The following is a 15,810-nucleotide window of genomic DNA, read 5'->3' on the forward strand; positions in this document are numbered from 1 at the left end:
AACTTATTCAGACTGTCAACAGGGGCTATCGGGAATGGGGCTTGCAGGTAAGTAATTCTGGGTGTTTTAAGGCTATTATCAAACAGCGATGGTTGAAGGGAGAGACAGCTACTAATAACACAGAAGGCAGCCATCATAAACCACTTTATGGCAGAAACCCCCGTCTATAAATCCCGTGACACCCGGAGACAGCTCCAGATTTATAAAAGTGCTTGTTAAGCCAGGACACTGCTTAATGAAAAGAGATCTATCTGGGCTCTGAGTCTCCTGTCCCTAGCTCCAGAGGGCAAGTCCAGTTTTCCTGACCTTCCCAAGGTGGCTGGGTGACAGTCCCAGGGCTGGGGGATGGAAGCTGGGGTGCTCTTGGCTGTGATATGGAAGGTGAGGTAATGGAGAGGCCAGGGATCCTGGGAAGGATGGTGTTTAGACCTTCATGTCTCTGTCTGCAAACAGATTCTCTAAAGGTGAGACCCCCACACAGAGTTTTCAGGCCCTCTCTGTCTTCACACAGAAGGCTCCATCTTCGTAAAGGGCTCCTCTAAGGGGCACCCAAAACCGGTAGGGGGACACAAGGAACAGCAGAAAGGCTTTGTTTGCTTGTTTCTTGCTCCAAAATCAATGTTCTCTGCCCAAATCCCAAAGCTCTGGCACTTTCCATCTGGACTTCAAAGGGAGAGGAGGCTCCTCCTCTGTCCCACTCAGAACTGTTCCCCGCAGCCCCGCGCGGCCTGCTCCTGGGCTCGGCTGCGTGTTTCTTCCTCCAAGGAGACTCTGCTCACGACACACCAAGTTTCTAGATTCTGAGGGAAATGGGGGGGTCACTGCAGGTTTTCCTTCTTCCTCCCATTTATGGCGTTCTATGCATCTTCCCACTAGTTCTTGCTGCCTACCTGCTCCCATGCATGGGGAGGGGGAGACAGTGCAAGCTACTGACGCCCTCCTGGGGACCCCTGACGGCAGTAACAGGTGACCCATGAACCGTTCTCAACCTCTCACAAGCTTAAAAGAATAGAGCGAGCTCGCCAACAAAATATCAAGCGTCTTTGCTCTTGACTGTATTACATCAACCCTGTTTGGTAATCCTGGTTGCCTGATGCTAATCAAAAGCACCGATCAACAGCTAAATGAGTCTGACTAATTTTAAAAAGTTAGCAAGGGCTTCAATGCAGTCTACTTAAGAGGCAAAGCTTTAAAGTATGGGGAAGAAAATTTAAAAAGAGGGGAGGTCTTCATAACAAAAAGCTTGGGGACTAACCGGTCAAAGGAAAGAGCCCAGACTCTGGGATTATCTTGCTGTGCGATCTCGGTTCCGTCCTTACCACCTTCCTGAGCCTTGGTTTCTCCATCTGTGCAATGAAGGGAACGAGCTAAATGATGCCTAAGCCTCTTTTAAGCTTTAGCTTGCTTGACTTCTATGTGCCTCAAAGTTAATTTACAATAAATCCATCCATATTCTCCGCTCATATTACTCCAGTTTCCTTACATAACTGCCCCCTCACACCTCCAGGTAAAAGAGAACTATGAGAAAAATCAATAAAGACCAAAGAGTAATGAACAAACACTGCGTGGAGTAACTCCAGATGCGCGGAGAGATGACAATGATCTCTCTCTAATGAGCCGAGGTGAGCTCACCTACAGCATTAATGAATGCCTGACAACTGGCAAGGCCAGCTGATTTGGGCAGTATGTTTGAAGTCACCGTGCAAACAATACACCCACAGGACAGACCAAGGCCCTCTACAGAGGGTAACCAGCAATTACTCTGTGGGCTTCTGTCACTTTGATCTCTGGGTCGTGACCTTTGCTTTCTTGTGATCTTCAAAGCCCAGACTGTAGATTGGCTGGAGAATGCTAGCTGGGTTATGTAAGCCACAGGTTTTACAGCTCCTACTCGGCGGGAAATGGTGGTAGCCCAGGATGGCCAACAGATGGCCAAGGGTCCCTCCCTCCTTCCCTTTGGCTGAGTGCTGCAGACACTGGGCAGGCCCCAGGGCTGCTCCCTTAGAGGGAACAAAGAAAGGGTGTCGAGCTTTAAATAATTTAATGTTGTAAGGAATACAGAGGGACCTCCTGGGAGCAAGGAAGGAGAGGCCAACCAAAGATTGCAGTGGCAGGAAAGAGTGAATGCCAGAGGGTTTGGGGATAGAACTAGAGCTAAGAGACTCTGAGCCCAACTCCCTTATTTGACAACTGAAGTTAGCACTTGTGTACTGTTGACTTTCACGTCACTGTCTTTCCTGCAGTAAGAAGAAAGAAAACAGTTGCAGTGGAGAACAAGAAATAGAGTACTCTGGGCACCCAGGTTCCACCCTCGATTCATTTATTGGCCAGTGCTGAATCCACAGGAGGCCCAAAGTGGTTTCTTGGTACGATGGTGGTCTCCCAAGCCCAGCTCTGCCTCGCCCACTCTCTTCCTGCTCCAATCCCGAAGGCTACCGCTTATCACATTCCCCTCCATTCAGCATTCATCCCGAAATAGCACAGTGTGTACACACAGCGAAGCTCGGGCAGGCCTGAGCTCCTGTAATAACACGGCAAAGGGCAGTTCTCAGCCGTGGTCTATGATGAATGGCAAAGAGAAACTCTGGGCATGGCTCTGCTCCTGCCCCAGCAGGACCAGGGCGCTGCTCAGCAACCTGGTAATATGTTCATGCTCACATTCAGATTTAATGAGCCCATTTTACCGTGGGGACGTGTGCCAAGAAAATCTAACCTGGTGCTCAGGGGGTAAGTGAGGAAGGAAAGGGGGTGATGTGGGGGGAGGGGAGGAGAGAATCTGCAGCCACCGAAGCACCTGTGAAGCCATTTCCAACAACTCCATGAACGTAGTCACTTCCCATTTCTGGCCCAGTGGTTGGCCACAGCGTGACCGAAAGCTGGGCAGGCCTCTCTGAAATCAACGTTTCCCATGGAAATGAAACAACAGACATACCTGTTTTGATGTATGGCTGGGTGACATAAATATTACATCACATGCCCACAGAGGCTGCCAATCAATAAGACATTTTTTTAGACAGCACTAAATGAGCCATGGGCTCTTGCCTCTGAATACACTCCTTTAAGACTCCTACTATTGCTTAAATGATTAATAGAAGGCATATTGTCAGAAAACGTACTTAAAGTGAAAAACAGTAAACTGTAGAAATATCATTCATTTTTAAGCAATTTTCTAGTGAAAATGTCACATAAATTTACATAGAGGCCCTAGTATTAGGCTCCGGTAAGAGCTAGAAGGCAGGCAGACCTCAGGCTTTGTGAATGAAGGGCCGGGAAGATCGTTTACCAAGCGGAAAGAAACCCAAATGCCATAGGAATCTGCATGCAAAGGTCTTCTTGTGAAATCCCAAAATTTCTCGGGAATAAAGGAGCAGGAATTCCAGGATGAATAGGGTGGGGCTGCTTATGGACCACAGAACAGAACTGGATCATATACACATTTGTCTCATCCAAATGCAAGAATGCTTGTCAAATTAGAAATAAAAAATGAGATGAACAACAAATTCAGGACGCCTGCAGAATGGGCCCACGCTGCCACACAGCAGTCGGGTGCCATACAGTGAACGTGCCGCTGGATGGGCACACGTTCCCACCTCCGCTCTCGATTCCCATTTCTCTTAGGGTGTGAGCACCTCCCACCGTGGTAGATGACTTCTGAATTTTCGAAGATAATTTTGACTGGATGAGATTTCGGCTGTGTGCGGCCTCTAGAATCCTGCTCCTCCTGGCAACTTTGCCATATATGGAACAAACAGCCTTCCCGACCCCATCCTCACCCACCGCACAGGGGAGCAGATGTGGAAGGGGGAGGGCGTGCTCGGAGGGTGCCTGTCCCAGCCCACGAGATGGATCGCCCCTCTAGAGCCAAGTCCTCCCTAAAGAATCATGCCCCAACCAGCCCTTAGATTAAGTCTGAAGGGTAGTCTCTTGCTTGTTAACTGCATTTATCGACATCCAAATGGATCTGACTCCAAACAGGCAGTGGGCATCTGAGGGGCTCTAAGGGTCCTGCATCGGTCTGTAAGTACCCAGCTCCTGAGAGGAAGGGTAATTTCAAGCCAGCTCCAGCAAAATTACCAAGCCCCTATTCCATGGCCTGCTTTAGGTGTTAATACCTACTTTAGGTATTAATGAGGCTTCAAAGGGCAAGAAGATGCAGTTCTTATCTACAGGAAGTCATTCTCTGAGTGGGGAAATATATGAAGCAGTGAGAAATACAGAAGGTTAAATGCATAAAACAGTGTGAGATGCTAAAGGAAGAACCGTAACTACTCGGGAGCAGAGTATCTCAGAATGTTAGTGCCAACGGGAATTTTAAATACAGTGCTACTTAGCCTAATCGTTCTTAACTGAGCATCAGAATCACCTATTGACTATTTTGTTGCATTTGCTACCAAATAAATGAATCAGTATGCCTTGGATGATTCAGAAGTATAACCTTGGTTTAAGGGTCACCCACCTAGACTGGCCTCTCCATTTAAAAAATCCCACTGGCAAACTGGGTTCCATATCAGATCATCCGGCTTGACCCCTTACTCCTTAGGTCTTGGTATTTTTGCCAACGTGACCAGTCACAATAACAACAAAAAAATAGTGTTAGCTTTTATTTTTCTTTTACAACCTCATGAAATCCTCTCTCTGTTTGAGACTGAATAAAATAAGGTGAGATTAGAAACTATTCTCACTCTACTTCTCTCATTCTAGAAAAAACACACACCTACAGTTTGATCCACATGTAGATCCATGAATGAATGAACATGTGTTTGAATGTATGTGCATACACCCATAGATATGTATACACGTGTGTGTGTACACACACACACACGTATATATATAAAATTTATTGGGCTATTTTAAAGAATCAAACACAGAAATCAAAAGGGGAAAAAAAAAACAGAAAAACAACTGAGAATTTCCCAAACAAGGCTTGGCTTACTAAAAATGTTGATTGAGAGAACTTCCTTGGATTTCCTCAACCTTTCTAGGACATAAAAATAAGTTGCTGCAAGAAGATAAAATATGTCTGAACCAGCCCTTCATACCTGAAATCAGGCTGTTAAATGCTTCAGAGATGATAAGAGTTTAAAGAAGCAAATTAAGTTCTAAGTGACTAAGCAACTTAAAGGCTTGACTTAGAAATGTGTAAACTATTCACCTGCTGGACATTAACCATATTTCTCCTAACAGAACTCACATTCAAATTGACAGTATCGCACCTCGAATGAAAATCTTCATAATGGAGAAAGATTTAATACATTTTTTAAAAAGTAGGGTTAGAGCTTTATTCAAAGATAGTTTAAAAGCAAGCAGACTAAGTAAGACTCCTATGAAATTAATCGAGTAACCCAGAAAATGAAGTTAAAGTATAAAATTCTCCCCAATGATGACATACAACTGAGCTCCTACTATAGCTTTACTTGTGTGTGTGTGTGTATGTGTATTTTTAGACATACTATGTTCAACAGCCTTCATTATTTCTTACAGTTTTGCTTTATACAAAATGAATGCCCCCAACTATATTCCTTCATGGGTCACCACAGATTTTTACATGAGTCTCAAAAGAACAAATTCCTCTCAAATTATTATCCTCTTTCCCCAAGCTTTCCAGGTTTATTTTCCAGTAGCCTTACCTGCTTTGTATTTCCATCCTTCTGCCCTTCTCCTTCCCACACTGACTCGGGTGGGGGTTTAATGAGAGCATGTATCGTAACAGAGTGGACACATCAGAGGAGATCATTAAAAATATTTACCAAGCAACAGTCAAGGATGAGAGCATACAGAATTCAAAACGAAGGAAAACAAAACGAGCTTATGAAATTGGTAAGATCGAGGAGACTCCCAAACAGAGCAGAGTCTGGACCGGTGTTGCAAAGCAGATGGTGTAGAAGCAAAGGAAAGAAAGAAACGCCCACAAAAGCACATGGTCGGTGGACACCGAGTCAAAGCTCTATGGAACGAAGTTATGGGCCTTGTGAGACTTCCTCTTGGGATTTTATGTAAGCTCCCTAGACTTCAGTGGGAACTGCCTTCTCTCCAAAAGGTGACTGAAGCAGACCTCGGGGACCCCCCAACACAGAGCATAAGTCGGCAAAACAGAGTCAAATCTGGCCTGCTGTCTTTTTTAAATAAAATTTTGTTAGAACATAGCCATGCCCACTCATTTATAGATTTATGGCTACTTCTGCACTACAACAGTTGCAACAGAGACCATATGACCTCCAGCCTTTTACAAAAAGAGTTTGTCAACCCCCGAACCAGACCACCCAACAGCTTTCCATGTTTCTTGGCTCCCGTGATCTCAGTAAAAGAAGAAATGGCTCTCGGTTACCCGAAGGAAGAGTTTAACATCATCATGAGGAATCCACTGGTATCGCCAGGCATCTGCCATGCGCCCAGTCGCATGTACCCCAGGGACGCCCCTGTTCGCTCTCCGGCGTGCGCAGCGCGGACACGCACCTGTACCTCCTGTAGTCTTCCTCATCTTTCTCCAGGCTCACCAGCTCATTGGGACACGCCACGTTCCCCAGCAGGCTGAGGTATTCCAGAGCCGGTGTCGCTTCTGCCAGGTGATCAAGCAGATGCTCCAAGTCCGTGATGTGACAAAGGTTAAGGATCTTGGTCCAGGAAGACAAAAGGCTCGGCAAGGAGAATAGGCCGTAACTGCCCGGGGAGGACGAGCTGCTGATGAGCCCGGCCACCCGGAGATGGCCCGGCGAGGGTGAAGCCAGCGCGCTGCGGGGGCGGGCGCAGCTAGGGTTCCACTCCTGCTAGTGGGGTACGCAAACCAGCCCTTCTCTGGACAGGTAGGCCGAGCTCAGATCACTTGAGAGAGAATGAGTGAACTGAATTGTTTTATCACACTTTCCTCTATCGTTCTGTTTTTTAAAAAATGATGGATTCCATGTAGTAAAATAATTTACAATACACAAATCCATAAAGCTTAAATTTTTTTCTAGTAGTGAAAGCAAGACTTATTTTCAAAAGTCTCATTAAAAATATATCAATTCCCCTAGAAGGGGTAATATATCAATAAAACATACAGGAGTGGCATAAACACAGACAGGAACTGGCCACCCCCTTATGATCTAAGAGTCTGTGGTGGAGCTAAGCATTGCTCAGTGTCCTCACTGGTGGCACAAAATAAAAAAATAAAAATCATTGTATGGGGGGGAAAGGAGAACAAAGCTAACAGGACAGGACAAGCAGAGCAAGTTAGGACAGGTTTAGCCAAGCCAAGCAGGTCAAAATGCATTTCCTGAGACTCCACTATGCATCTAATGTTCTATGAAAGAAAAAAAATGGAAAATACCAAGGAGGGACACGGTGGTGAAATTATTCTATGAGTCATCCCCGAAGTGGGGTCCACTGTCCAGTCAAGGCAAACACCGAGACCCCCCAAACCATATAAGGAAAGAGTCATAGACCCAGGGTTTCTCAGGGATGGGGAAGGACTAGCTCACACAGCAACGCCTCAACTGAGACACATCCAGCTGAGCTCAGCCCTCGGCAAGACGGTGATCTGCAAGGTTTGGGCCAGAACGGAGGCCGTGAATACCAAGAGCCCGAGGGTACGAGGACTTGGCCAGTGTCAGGAGACAGAATGGGGTCCTTGACAGGAAATGACAGCAGAGCATACAGGGGCTAAAGATACAGGGACAAAGGCAGCCCAAAAGAGCCATAGACTCAGTACAGTCTCCACGAGGGAGGTCTGCTTGGATGCGTGAGAGGAAAGTAAACATCAAAGAAAAGGGCCATCCTTGCTGTCAGGATGTTACCTAACCATGGGATGTTACCCAGATTTTCTGGTACTTCATTTCAACTTGTCGCAGAAGAATGAACTCCAAATCCAACCAGTGCCTGAATCCATTTCTGACATATCTGCCAAGGGGTCAGCACGAGGTACCTCGTTCTACGTCTCACAACCATGAGAGTTTTTCTTTCTTCTGGGATGGACTCTCCTGAATCCCTACCCACTGATTCGATCTAAGTGTTTGGGGTCACAAAGACCAAGGCATTCTCTTCCCCATCAGGGCCGTTCAGAAAGCTAACGCTCGCGTTTTCTTTAAATCTTATATTTGCTAAAGTAAGTTCCTTCAAGCAATCTTCATGCCCACACTCTATGACCATCAGGTGCAAGAAAAAGCGCTGTTCCCTGGGAGGAGCAGGGCAGAGGCGAGAGGGAGAGACGGCAAGAGGGGACACCAGCAAAAGAGGGTCTGAGCAAACATCCACGGTGGGTTTCAACTTGCCAGCGTCTGCCCATTTCCTAACCAAGATAAGACAAAGGACATTGATGCTGTCAACCCTTCAAATCTTTACCAAGTGACATCCAGGAATGGCCGTAGGGGACCACTGGGATGAGGGTGACGGGAACCGGGGCATGTGGAGAAGACCTGAGAGAGAAGTCCCGGCAGGAAGGTCAGATTGGAAGTACAGTGGGTAAGCGGTCAGTAGTCAAAACATTGATGTTTTTCATCAATGAAGCTAAAACACTCTTGCTACATTTTAAATTCAAGTTCAGTTGTCACTCTCTTTAAGAAAATCATTTAAATAAAACCAATTAAAATGACAGTGAACAATTTCAGGGAAAATGTGGCTTTTCTAGTAGGTCTATCTTTGCATGAATCATAGTCATTGCTACAGCTGAGGGGGGTAGGGAGGAGGAGAGGGGGGACAGAGGGGGAAGGAGAAGTCCTGTCACTATTCTACCAGTCCTTAGACCCTGACAGAGGCACCTCAGGGGCCAATAGTGTAAGCTGGGGTACCCCATGCCTGGACTTGGACCTGCATGGGCCTCAGTCCCAGTCCTGGTTTCCCCATTCAGGGTTTGCTCCAACCCTCTACCCCACACATAGGACCCATTAGATGCTCCAAGGAGCATGAGGACTCATGCCTATTAGGTTGTCCTGAAGCCTCACAGCCAGGCTCTAATTCCAGGGGGGTAGCCAAGTGATCACGCCTGCCAGCCAGGACAGTCTTTCTTTTGTGGGATTGCAAGAGAGCTGGCTATGAAAATGGTGCTGACATATTGATTTGGGGAGATTCAAATTATATATGTAGATAGTGGCCCTAGGAAACCTAGGGGAAGCCCTTCCCACTATGGATAGAAAAGTCTAACCAAAACCTATTGGGGACAAACTCCTTAAACTTCTTCATCTATTTTTTTTTTAATCTACAGTATGAAGGTAGGAACATGAAAGAATGAACTGAAAACTGGCAAGATTTTCAAGTTGAGAAACATTGGGCAACTGAGTTGGCCTGAACTCCCAGTCATTTCTCAACATTTAGTGACTATGGATGGGAAACCGAGCATGCCACTATCCAGGGAGACACTGAGTAAGTCTTCAAATGTAAATTCACACAGAGCTAATAAGCTTGTACGTGAGGGCTCCTGGCTTGCACAGGTCCCATCCAGGGCCCTGAAAAAAAGTCCTAGGAATAGAATCACATTGGCATGTATTACGTAAAGTTTGCAAAAGTAGGCTGTTTACACCTCAATTGGTTAAGATCACGGTCTTTCTTCACTAGGGTGTCTTCCACTACATGTCACTTTGAGTTGGGTGACACTAGAGTGCCTGTGGACATTCTAGGAGCCTGGCTAAGAGGAACTTGTGAAAAAGTGGCATTTAATCAGGATTCAGCGGGATATGTTTGTGTGGTTTGCATCATTTCTGTGTCTGATTATTACAACAGTACCAGTAGGACGGCTTCCAGTAACATTCATGCTGACACAGCATGTGAGGACCAACACAAAACTGATGATAAAATGCTAATGAGTTTATCAATTCAAAGAACATTTCAGTTGTTGAGTGTATATACACACACACACAAACGTAACTTGAAATGTCCCAAAATCTTCCAGCTCCTACATGAAGAAAATGTATGAAAGTTTTTTCAATATTTAATCATTCTAAAATTTTTACCAATAATTTAGTGGTGAAATTATCAATAATGAGTGGTAAAAGTGAAAGAAGCCTCCCTAAACTATTAAGAATACAACTAATTTTCAATTATATGGAATTATCTTTTTATTCCCTCTCTATAAAATACTATAAAATTTAACTATATGACAAAGTTATAAGGAAGTTTGCAGGAAAAATAGGACAAAGGTTTTTATATAGGCATGTGTAGCATAAAAAGATTCACTTTTTAAAAAATTTTAAATTGTAGTATTTTTCAACTTAAATTTTAATTTGTTTTGATATATTTTTTATTCCAAATAACATTCATCTTCATACCAATTTTGCATTCACAGTTACGTAGTCTTTCCCTTTAAGAGGGCCTCCCCAAATTACATAAGTTCCACGCTCCCCAAAGCCTGGATCAGCCCCTGAGGAGGGGGCAGTGGAGATGTGGACTCATTCGAATACCTTGATCGTTTCTGGGACAAAGAGTCTAGAGGCTTCAAGAAGCTTCAGCCATCTTGTGCCAATAAATCCCAGGAATTCTGGATTTCGGAGCCTGCTTCACGTAGGGTGCTGTGCGTGGCAGAGGCCACTCCATCCTCCTAAGCCTGTCAACTACCCACTAAAAGATCGCGGGGGCTGAGCCAGGCGGTCTTCCCAAACCACACCAGGCAGGAATCGCCAGCACCTACTCGGCGGAGGCTGTGGACCAGAACTTCATCGTTCCGTTGATTCCACCTCTGGGGGATGAAAGGGGAGTTTTAATTGGTTTCTTGGTCCCCTGGGTGAGCAAGAACATGCCCAGCCCTGCCTCGCCTGATTGCAGGCTCGGAGATAGAATTCCTTTTTGTCAAATTGCATAGAAAATTAACCAGAGGCAATCGGAGGAGGGAGCTTGGGGCTCATGGCTAATCAAGACCACCGCAGTGCAGACACTTGCAGCGATTCTCCTAAGGGTTTGGTTTGGGGTGGGTTTTTTTCCTTTTTAAAAATGTGAAGCTCTCTGGCACAGTTTCACTTCTCTGCAGCTGGATTCTCAGCACACACCTGGTTTCTTTCATCAAGTCTTCTCTGGAGTACTTGCCGCTTAGACTTTTTTTAGGGTTGTCTACAGAAAGTTGCCATTGCGGAGACCAGCTGTCGTGGCGGGGCTTGCCAAGGGAGATTTTCTGCTAGGGCCCAAGATCAAAGCAACATCTTGCCTTGAAAGTTTGGAGCACAAGGGGGGAGGGGCGTCTCCTGGTGTCACGGCCAGTTGCCCAGGTCCAAAGCTGTTTCCCAGGTGAGGGAACCGCGACGTACCCTCCCTCTGTGCTCGGCTCCAGGCACAGGGCAGCATATATACCCACCGGGAGGATTTCAACCAGACCTCATCCCACTGTAGGAATTTTTAATGCTAGCTAGTCTACATGACATAATATCTCATTTTGATTGGCACACACTTCAGAATTATCACATCTACATAATAACTAAGGAAACTGGGGTCAAAGGTCACACTATCAGCAAATGGCACAGTCTATATTTAAACCTAGAACCTAAGAAATGGCATTTCTAGGGATACAAGACTCATCATTTCCTAACACAAAAGGTAAATTTTTAATACTGAATAATGAAAATTCTTAGTGAGGCTTTCTGACTCAGCACATCTCATCTGTATTACATGTATTACTCGTTGATGCTACAACTCATGCTGTCTCTCCATACACATGCTCAAGGGAACAGGGAGATGGAAAACGGGGAAATAAGCTATGATTTAAAATGATATCATTCATCACCCCTCCTCCACTCACCCCTAAGGGAACATCTCAGTTGTTCTCTTATTTGGGATTGGGTATTTAGGCATGATATGGCTGAGACCATGACCAAGCATCCACCCCTACAGGGGATGAGTCAGGGATAGTATGTACATGCTCCTGAGAGAGAGAGAGAGAGAGAGAGAGAGAGAGAGAGAGAGAGAAAAGGGATCTGAGTGTTGGGAGAGGAGGTCAAGGCCATGGCCAGGCACTACGGGCCAGTCTAAATGAACCTAAGGAAGAAGAGTGAGATAAGCTATGAACCAAGAGATGGAGAGGTGAGGTGTACCAGGATAGGGCACCAAAGCTGAAGTCAAAACAGAGCCCTCAGGGACAAAGGGCTGGGAGAACAACCATGGGAGGTGGAACAGAAGGTGTACAGCCAGAAAGTGAGGCAGTGGAGAACTGGGAAGAAATTTTCCAGTGCTGGGTTTGGGGTCTGGAATTCCTTTCCTAAGCCTCCGCTGCAGCTGGGAACAGGGTCTTGCGGGGCCAGGCACAGGCAGCTGACTCCTCCGCATCTTGGTTCCTCTTCTTGCCCAGTGACTGCCCCCCACCTTGGGTTTCACACCTGTGTTCTAGACTCAGCCCCGCCACAGGCAATCTATGTGATTTCAAAAAGTGCACACTCTCCCAATTTTTTCATAAAAATGAGAATTATTCCCAGTGGTACCCAACTCACAGAATGATGCGAGGGTAATATTAAATGATACAAGTCAAAGAAGCTCTGTAAACCTATACTCGGATGTTGGTTATAGTATGGCCCAAATAACTTTAGATATGCTCACATAAGTCACTGGGTTAATAGTAATAGCTGTAATACTAACCCTTATGTAGAACTTACTGTGTCACTATAACTTAATATTTGTGAGATTCTTCCAGTAACCATTATAACAACCTATAGGATGAGTACTATTATTTTCCCCATCTTAAGCCAAAGGACAGAGATGGTAAGTAACTTGCCCAAGTCATGCAGTAAGTGGTAGACCTGGGTACAAGCCCAGTGAGTCTGGCTTCAGAGTCTGCTGTTCTTAAGCACTATTTGACGCTGCCTCTTGCAAAAAGATAAAAGAAACCCATAACCCAAGTTCCCAGGGTCCAGTAACACAAGCATTATATAAACATATTTAACTGTGAGTAAAATCCAAATGGAAAACTCTACATTTGCAAAGCAGGTAAAATGGGTGAGGGTTAAGGGGGGGGGGGGTTGTCAATAACCATTCTACATATGACAGAAAGCAAAAAATTAAAAACAAAACAAACAGCATAAAAGAACTTGAGGTAGAACCCCATTGGATAGCAAGTTTCCCAATATATTTAAAATAAGATTCAATTTATAGCAAAGAGTTAATACTTACCTTTGTAGAAGGTCAATAGTTTCTTGATTCTTGGTCTCCCTTTACTACAAATATGAAGTAAAAACTTAAGGGGACAGAATATCAAGGTCTGTGTGTTAGATTGTTAATGAAATGAGTCATGCCCCTGTGCACCTTACATAGTCCCCTCTCACACTGGCTCTACATTTGGTGTGTGACTTGCTTTGGCCATGAGACAGCAACACGCGATACTAGTAGGACTTAAAAAGTACTTGTACATTGGAAATTTGCTCTTGGAACACTCCTCCTATGTGGAGAGGCCTGTGCTAGCCTGTTGGAGACATTTAGTTCAGCCAAAAGCGAGCACCAGTTCCAGACATTTGAACGAGGCCATCTCGGACCATCCAGCCCAGCTGAGGTTCCAGATAACTGTCGATGGCCGCATGAGCAGCCCAAGGCAAGACAAGCAGAAGAACTGTCATTAGAGCCCTGCCCAAATAGCTGACCCATAGTATCGTAAACCAATGAAATGTTTGGTTTTTTTAAGCCATTAACTTTTGGGGTGGATTATTATGCAGCAAAGCGAACCGATAGAGCCCAAGTCTGAGGCGTTTCATGGAGTAGGAACACCAATATGGAATTGTGTATTTGTTGGAAAGCCCCAGGTATTTTCACAAGTAGATAGGAAAGTCAGTTAGCCAAAAAGGTGGAGTCCGAATTACTAGCTTAAGAGGACGTTACTGCCGAGAAAGAAGAGCCGAGCTGCCTCCTGAGATAGTCAACTATGACCTCTTGTATCTACTGATAATGAAGTACATACAACAGCGCAGCGACGGAACTAGTCAGCTAGGCAGCTACACACTGCCTTCTGCTTCAGTCCCTCCCAGGCCATATTATTACACTCTCAGCATTACTGCTACAGATGGGAGAAGTTGAGGCACGGAGCAGAGAAAGGACTCAACCAAAGACAAAGAAAATCAGCGTTATAGAGCCAAGAGGCCTGCTCATCTCTGGTGACAGCAGGACTGAGAACAAAACCATCATCCAATTCAACTTATTCCTGTAGAAATGATAAACAGCGGCTCTTAGAAGATAACTTGTCTAAGGCCACAGGGCTGAGTGTGATTAAGCTGACTCATGAACACACATTCACAAACTCTAATAATCAGCAGTGATGTGGGACACAGGATATGAGCATCGTGGCCCAAGGGAGGAACCGTATCATCCAAATTCTAGTCTAATAATCCTTCTATCCTTGATCGATTTGAGAATATTGTCCCGCTGATCCCCTAAGACAGCCGAGGAAGCCATAAGACACACTGACGAGAACACTTTTTCAAGCAATGACCAGAAAACATAGTTGACCAAAGGAAAAGAAATGGAAAAATAACCCATCACCATTTCATATGATAAAGACTGATGTTTACTTACAGGCCATCTCCTTCTCCTATTAGAGAGCCAATTAATAATGACCACAAGTAGCTATTTTACAGAATAAAGAAAGTATAAACTTAAGACTTGAAGTGTGCACAGTGGCTGATGATTTTGCAAATTACTCTTCAATGCTGACATGCATATAGATTAAACTTACGTGCCTCTGGTCTTACACCATCATAGTCGGGAAAAATGCCCCAATCCCTTTCCTACTCCTAACTTACTTGTCATGGTGAACAAGTGGTTAAAACACTCCAGGTCTCGAATGTTCCAACAATGAAACAAGATGACTAGGCTTCAAGTCTGAAGTAATACAGCAGGATGGAAAGAACTTTGGACACAGCCACAGCTGCGGTTGAATTTGGGACCTGGCATCCTGTTACATGCCTGGCTGTGGGTCTAGGCTTCACTCTCTCCCTATCTGCATGAAAGGTGTAACTACACCCTTCTCACAGGATTGGGTAAGAATGAAAACTACAGAGTGGGGCAAAAGGAGCTTTACAAGTTGTTTGTATGGAAAATAATCCAAGAATAAATAATAATACAAGAATAAGCTCTGCGTTTCGTGCATTCACAACTGTAAGCCTACTTTTCCCCCCACCCTGTAATGATTTAAAGTTACTCAGCACAGGGCCTGATCCATGGGAATGCTCAATGAAGAAGAGCTGATGATGACAATTCACTCACTTCTCTTACAAACATTTACTGACCCTCAGTTCTGTGCCAGGCATGATTCTAGACGTGGATACAGGAGTTAACAGTACTGACAACTCCCTGTCTCGCTGAGCTGGCAGCAGGATGGCATGGAGATCCCCAACTCCAGCACGTGCCTCATACGGCAGAGGTTCTGATTCCACTCTCGGCCTCCCTGGACTCCAGAGCAACGAGTCCCTGAGTCTGGTCTGAGGCTGTCTAGGTCATCGGCTTCGAAGAGGCCCTGTGCTAGACTGGCTCTCCCAGGCCTTCCTCATCACCATAAAAGACAGAGATAGGCCTTGGCTTCATACCTACCCTCCGCCTTAGCCCCTTCCCTTGTCTGCTTCACCAGAACTGTTGCCCAAACCAGCACCAGAGCCTTCCAGAAATCTCTGTGAAGACTGTTTGCTCAAAAGCATTACCCGCTACTTCCCACCAGAGGTCGCCCTCCCACACAAGCCCAAGCAAACAGAACCCGGATTCGCCTTCCTGGCAGCAGTGACATTATTTCCTTTCTCTATTTTTATCTATTAAAAAGATTTCTTCACAGCCATAACTTAGATCCCTACACTAAAATGGAGCAACAGGAAGATATAATGGTGCATTTCATTTATGAATGACCTATAATAAATTACTCTGAAGTGTCCCGAGTGCCAGGAGACAGAACGC

At 45.2% G+C, this 15,810-nt stretch overlaps 1 protein-coding gene across 1 annotated transcript in view; it reads right to left on the bottom strand.

Moving 5' to 3' along the window:
* Positions 1–15,810, bottom strand: part of LRMDA (leucine rich melanocyte differentiation associated) — a 979,155-nt gene that overhangs the window by 428,035 nt on the left and 535,310 nt on the right. The window contains exon 4 of the mRNA XM_081158546.1: positions 6,454–6,593. Within this exon, the coding sequence (XP_081014672.1) occupies positions 6,454–6,593 (140 nt within the window). The remainder of the gene's footprint in view (positions 1–6,453; positions 6,594–15,810) is intronic.

The sequence above is a fragment of the Miniopterus schreibersii genome, assembly GCF_964146895.1.
Source record: "Miniopterus schreibersii genome assembly, chromosome: 14".
Taxonomy (NCBI): Eukaryota; Metazoa; Chordata; class Mammalia; order Chiroptera; family Miniopteridae; genus Miniopterus; species Miniopterus schreibersii.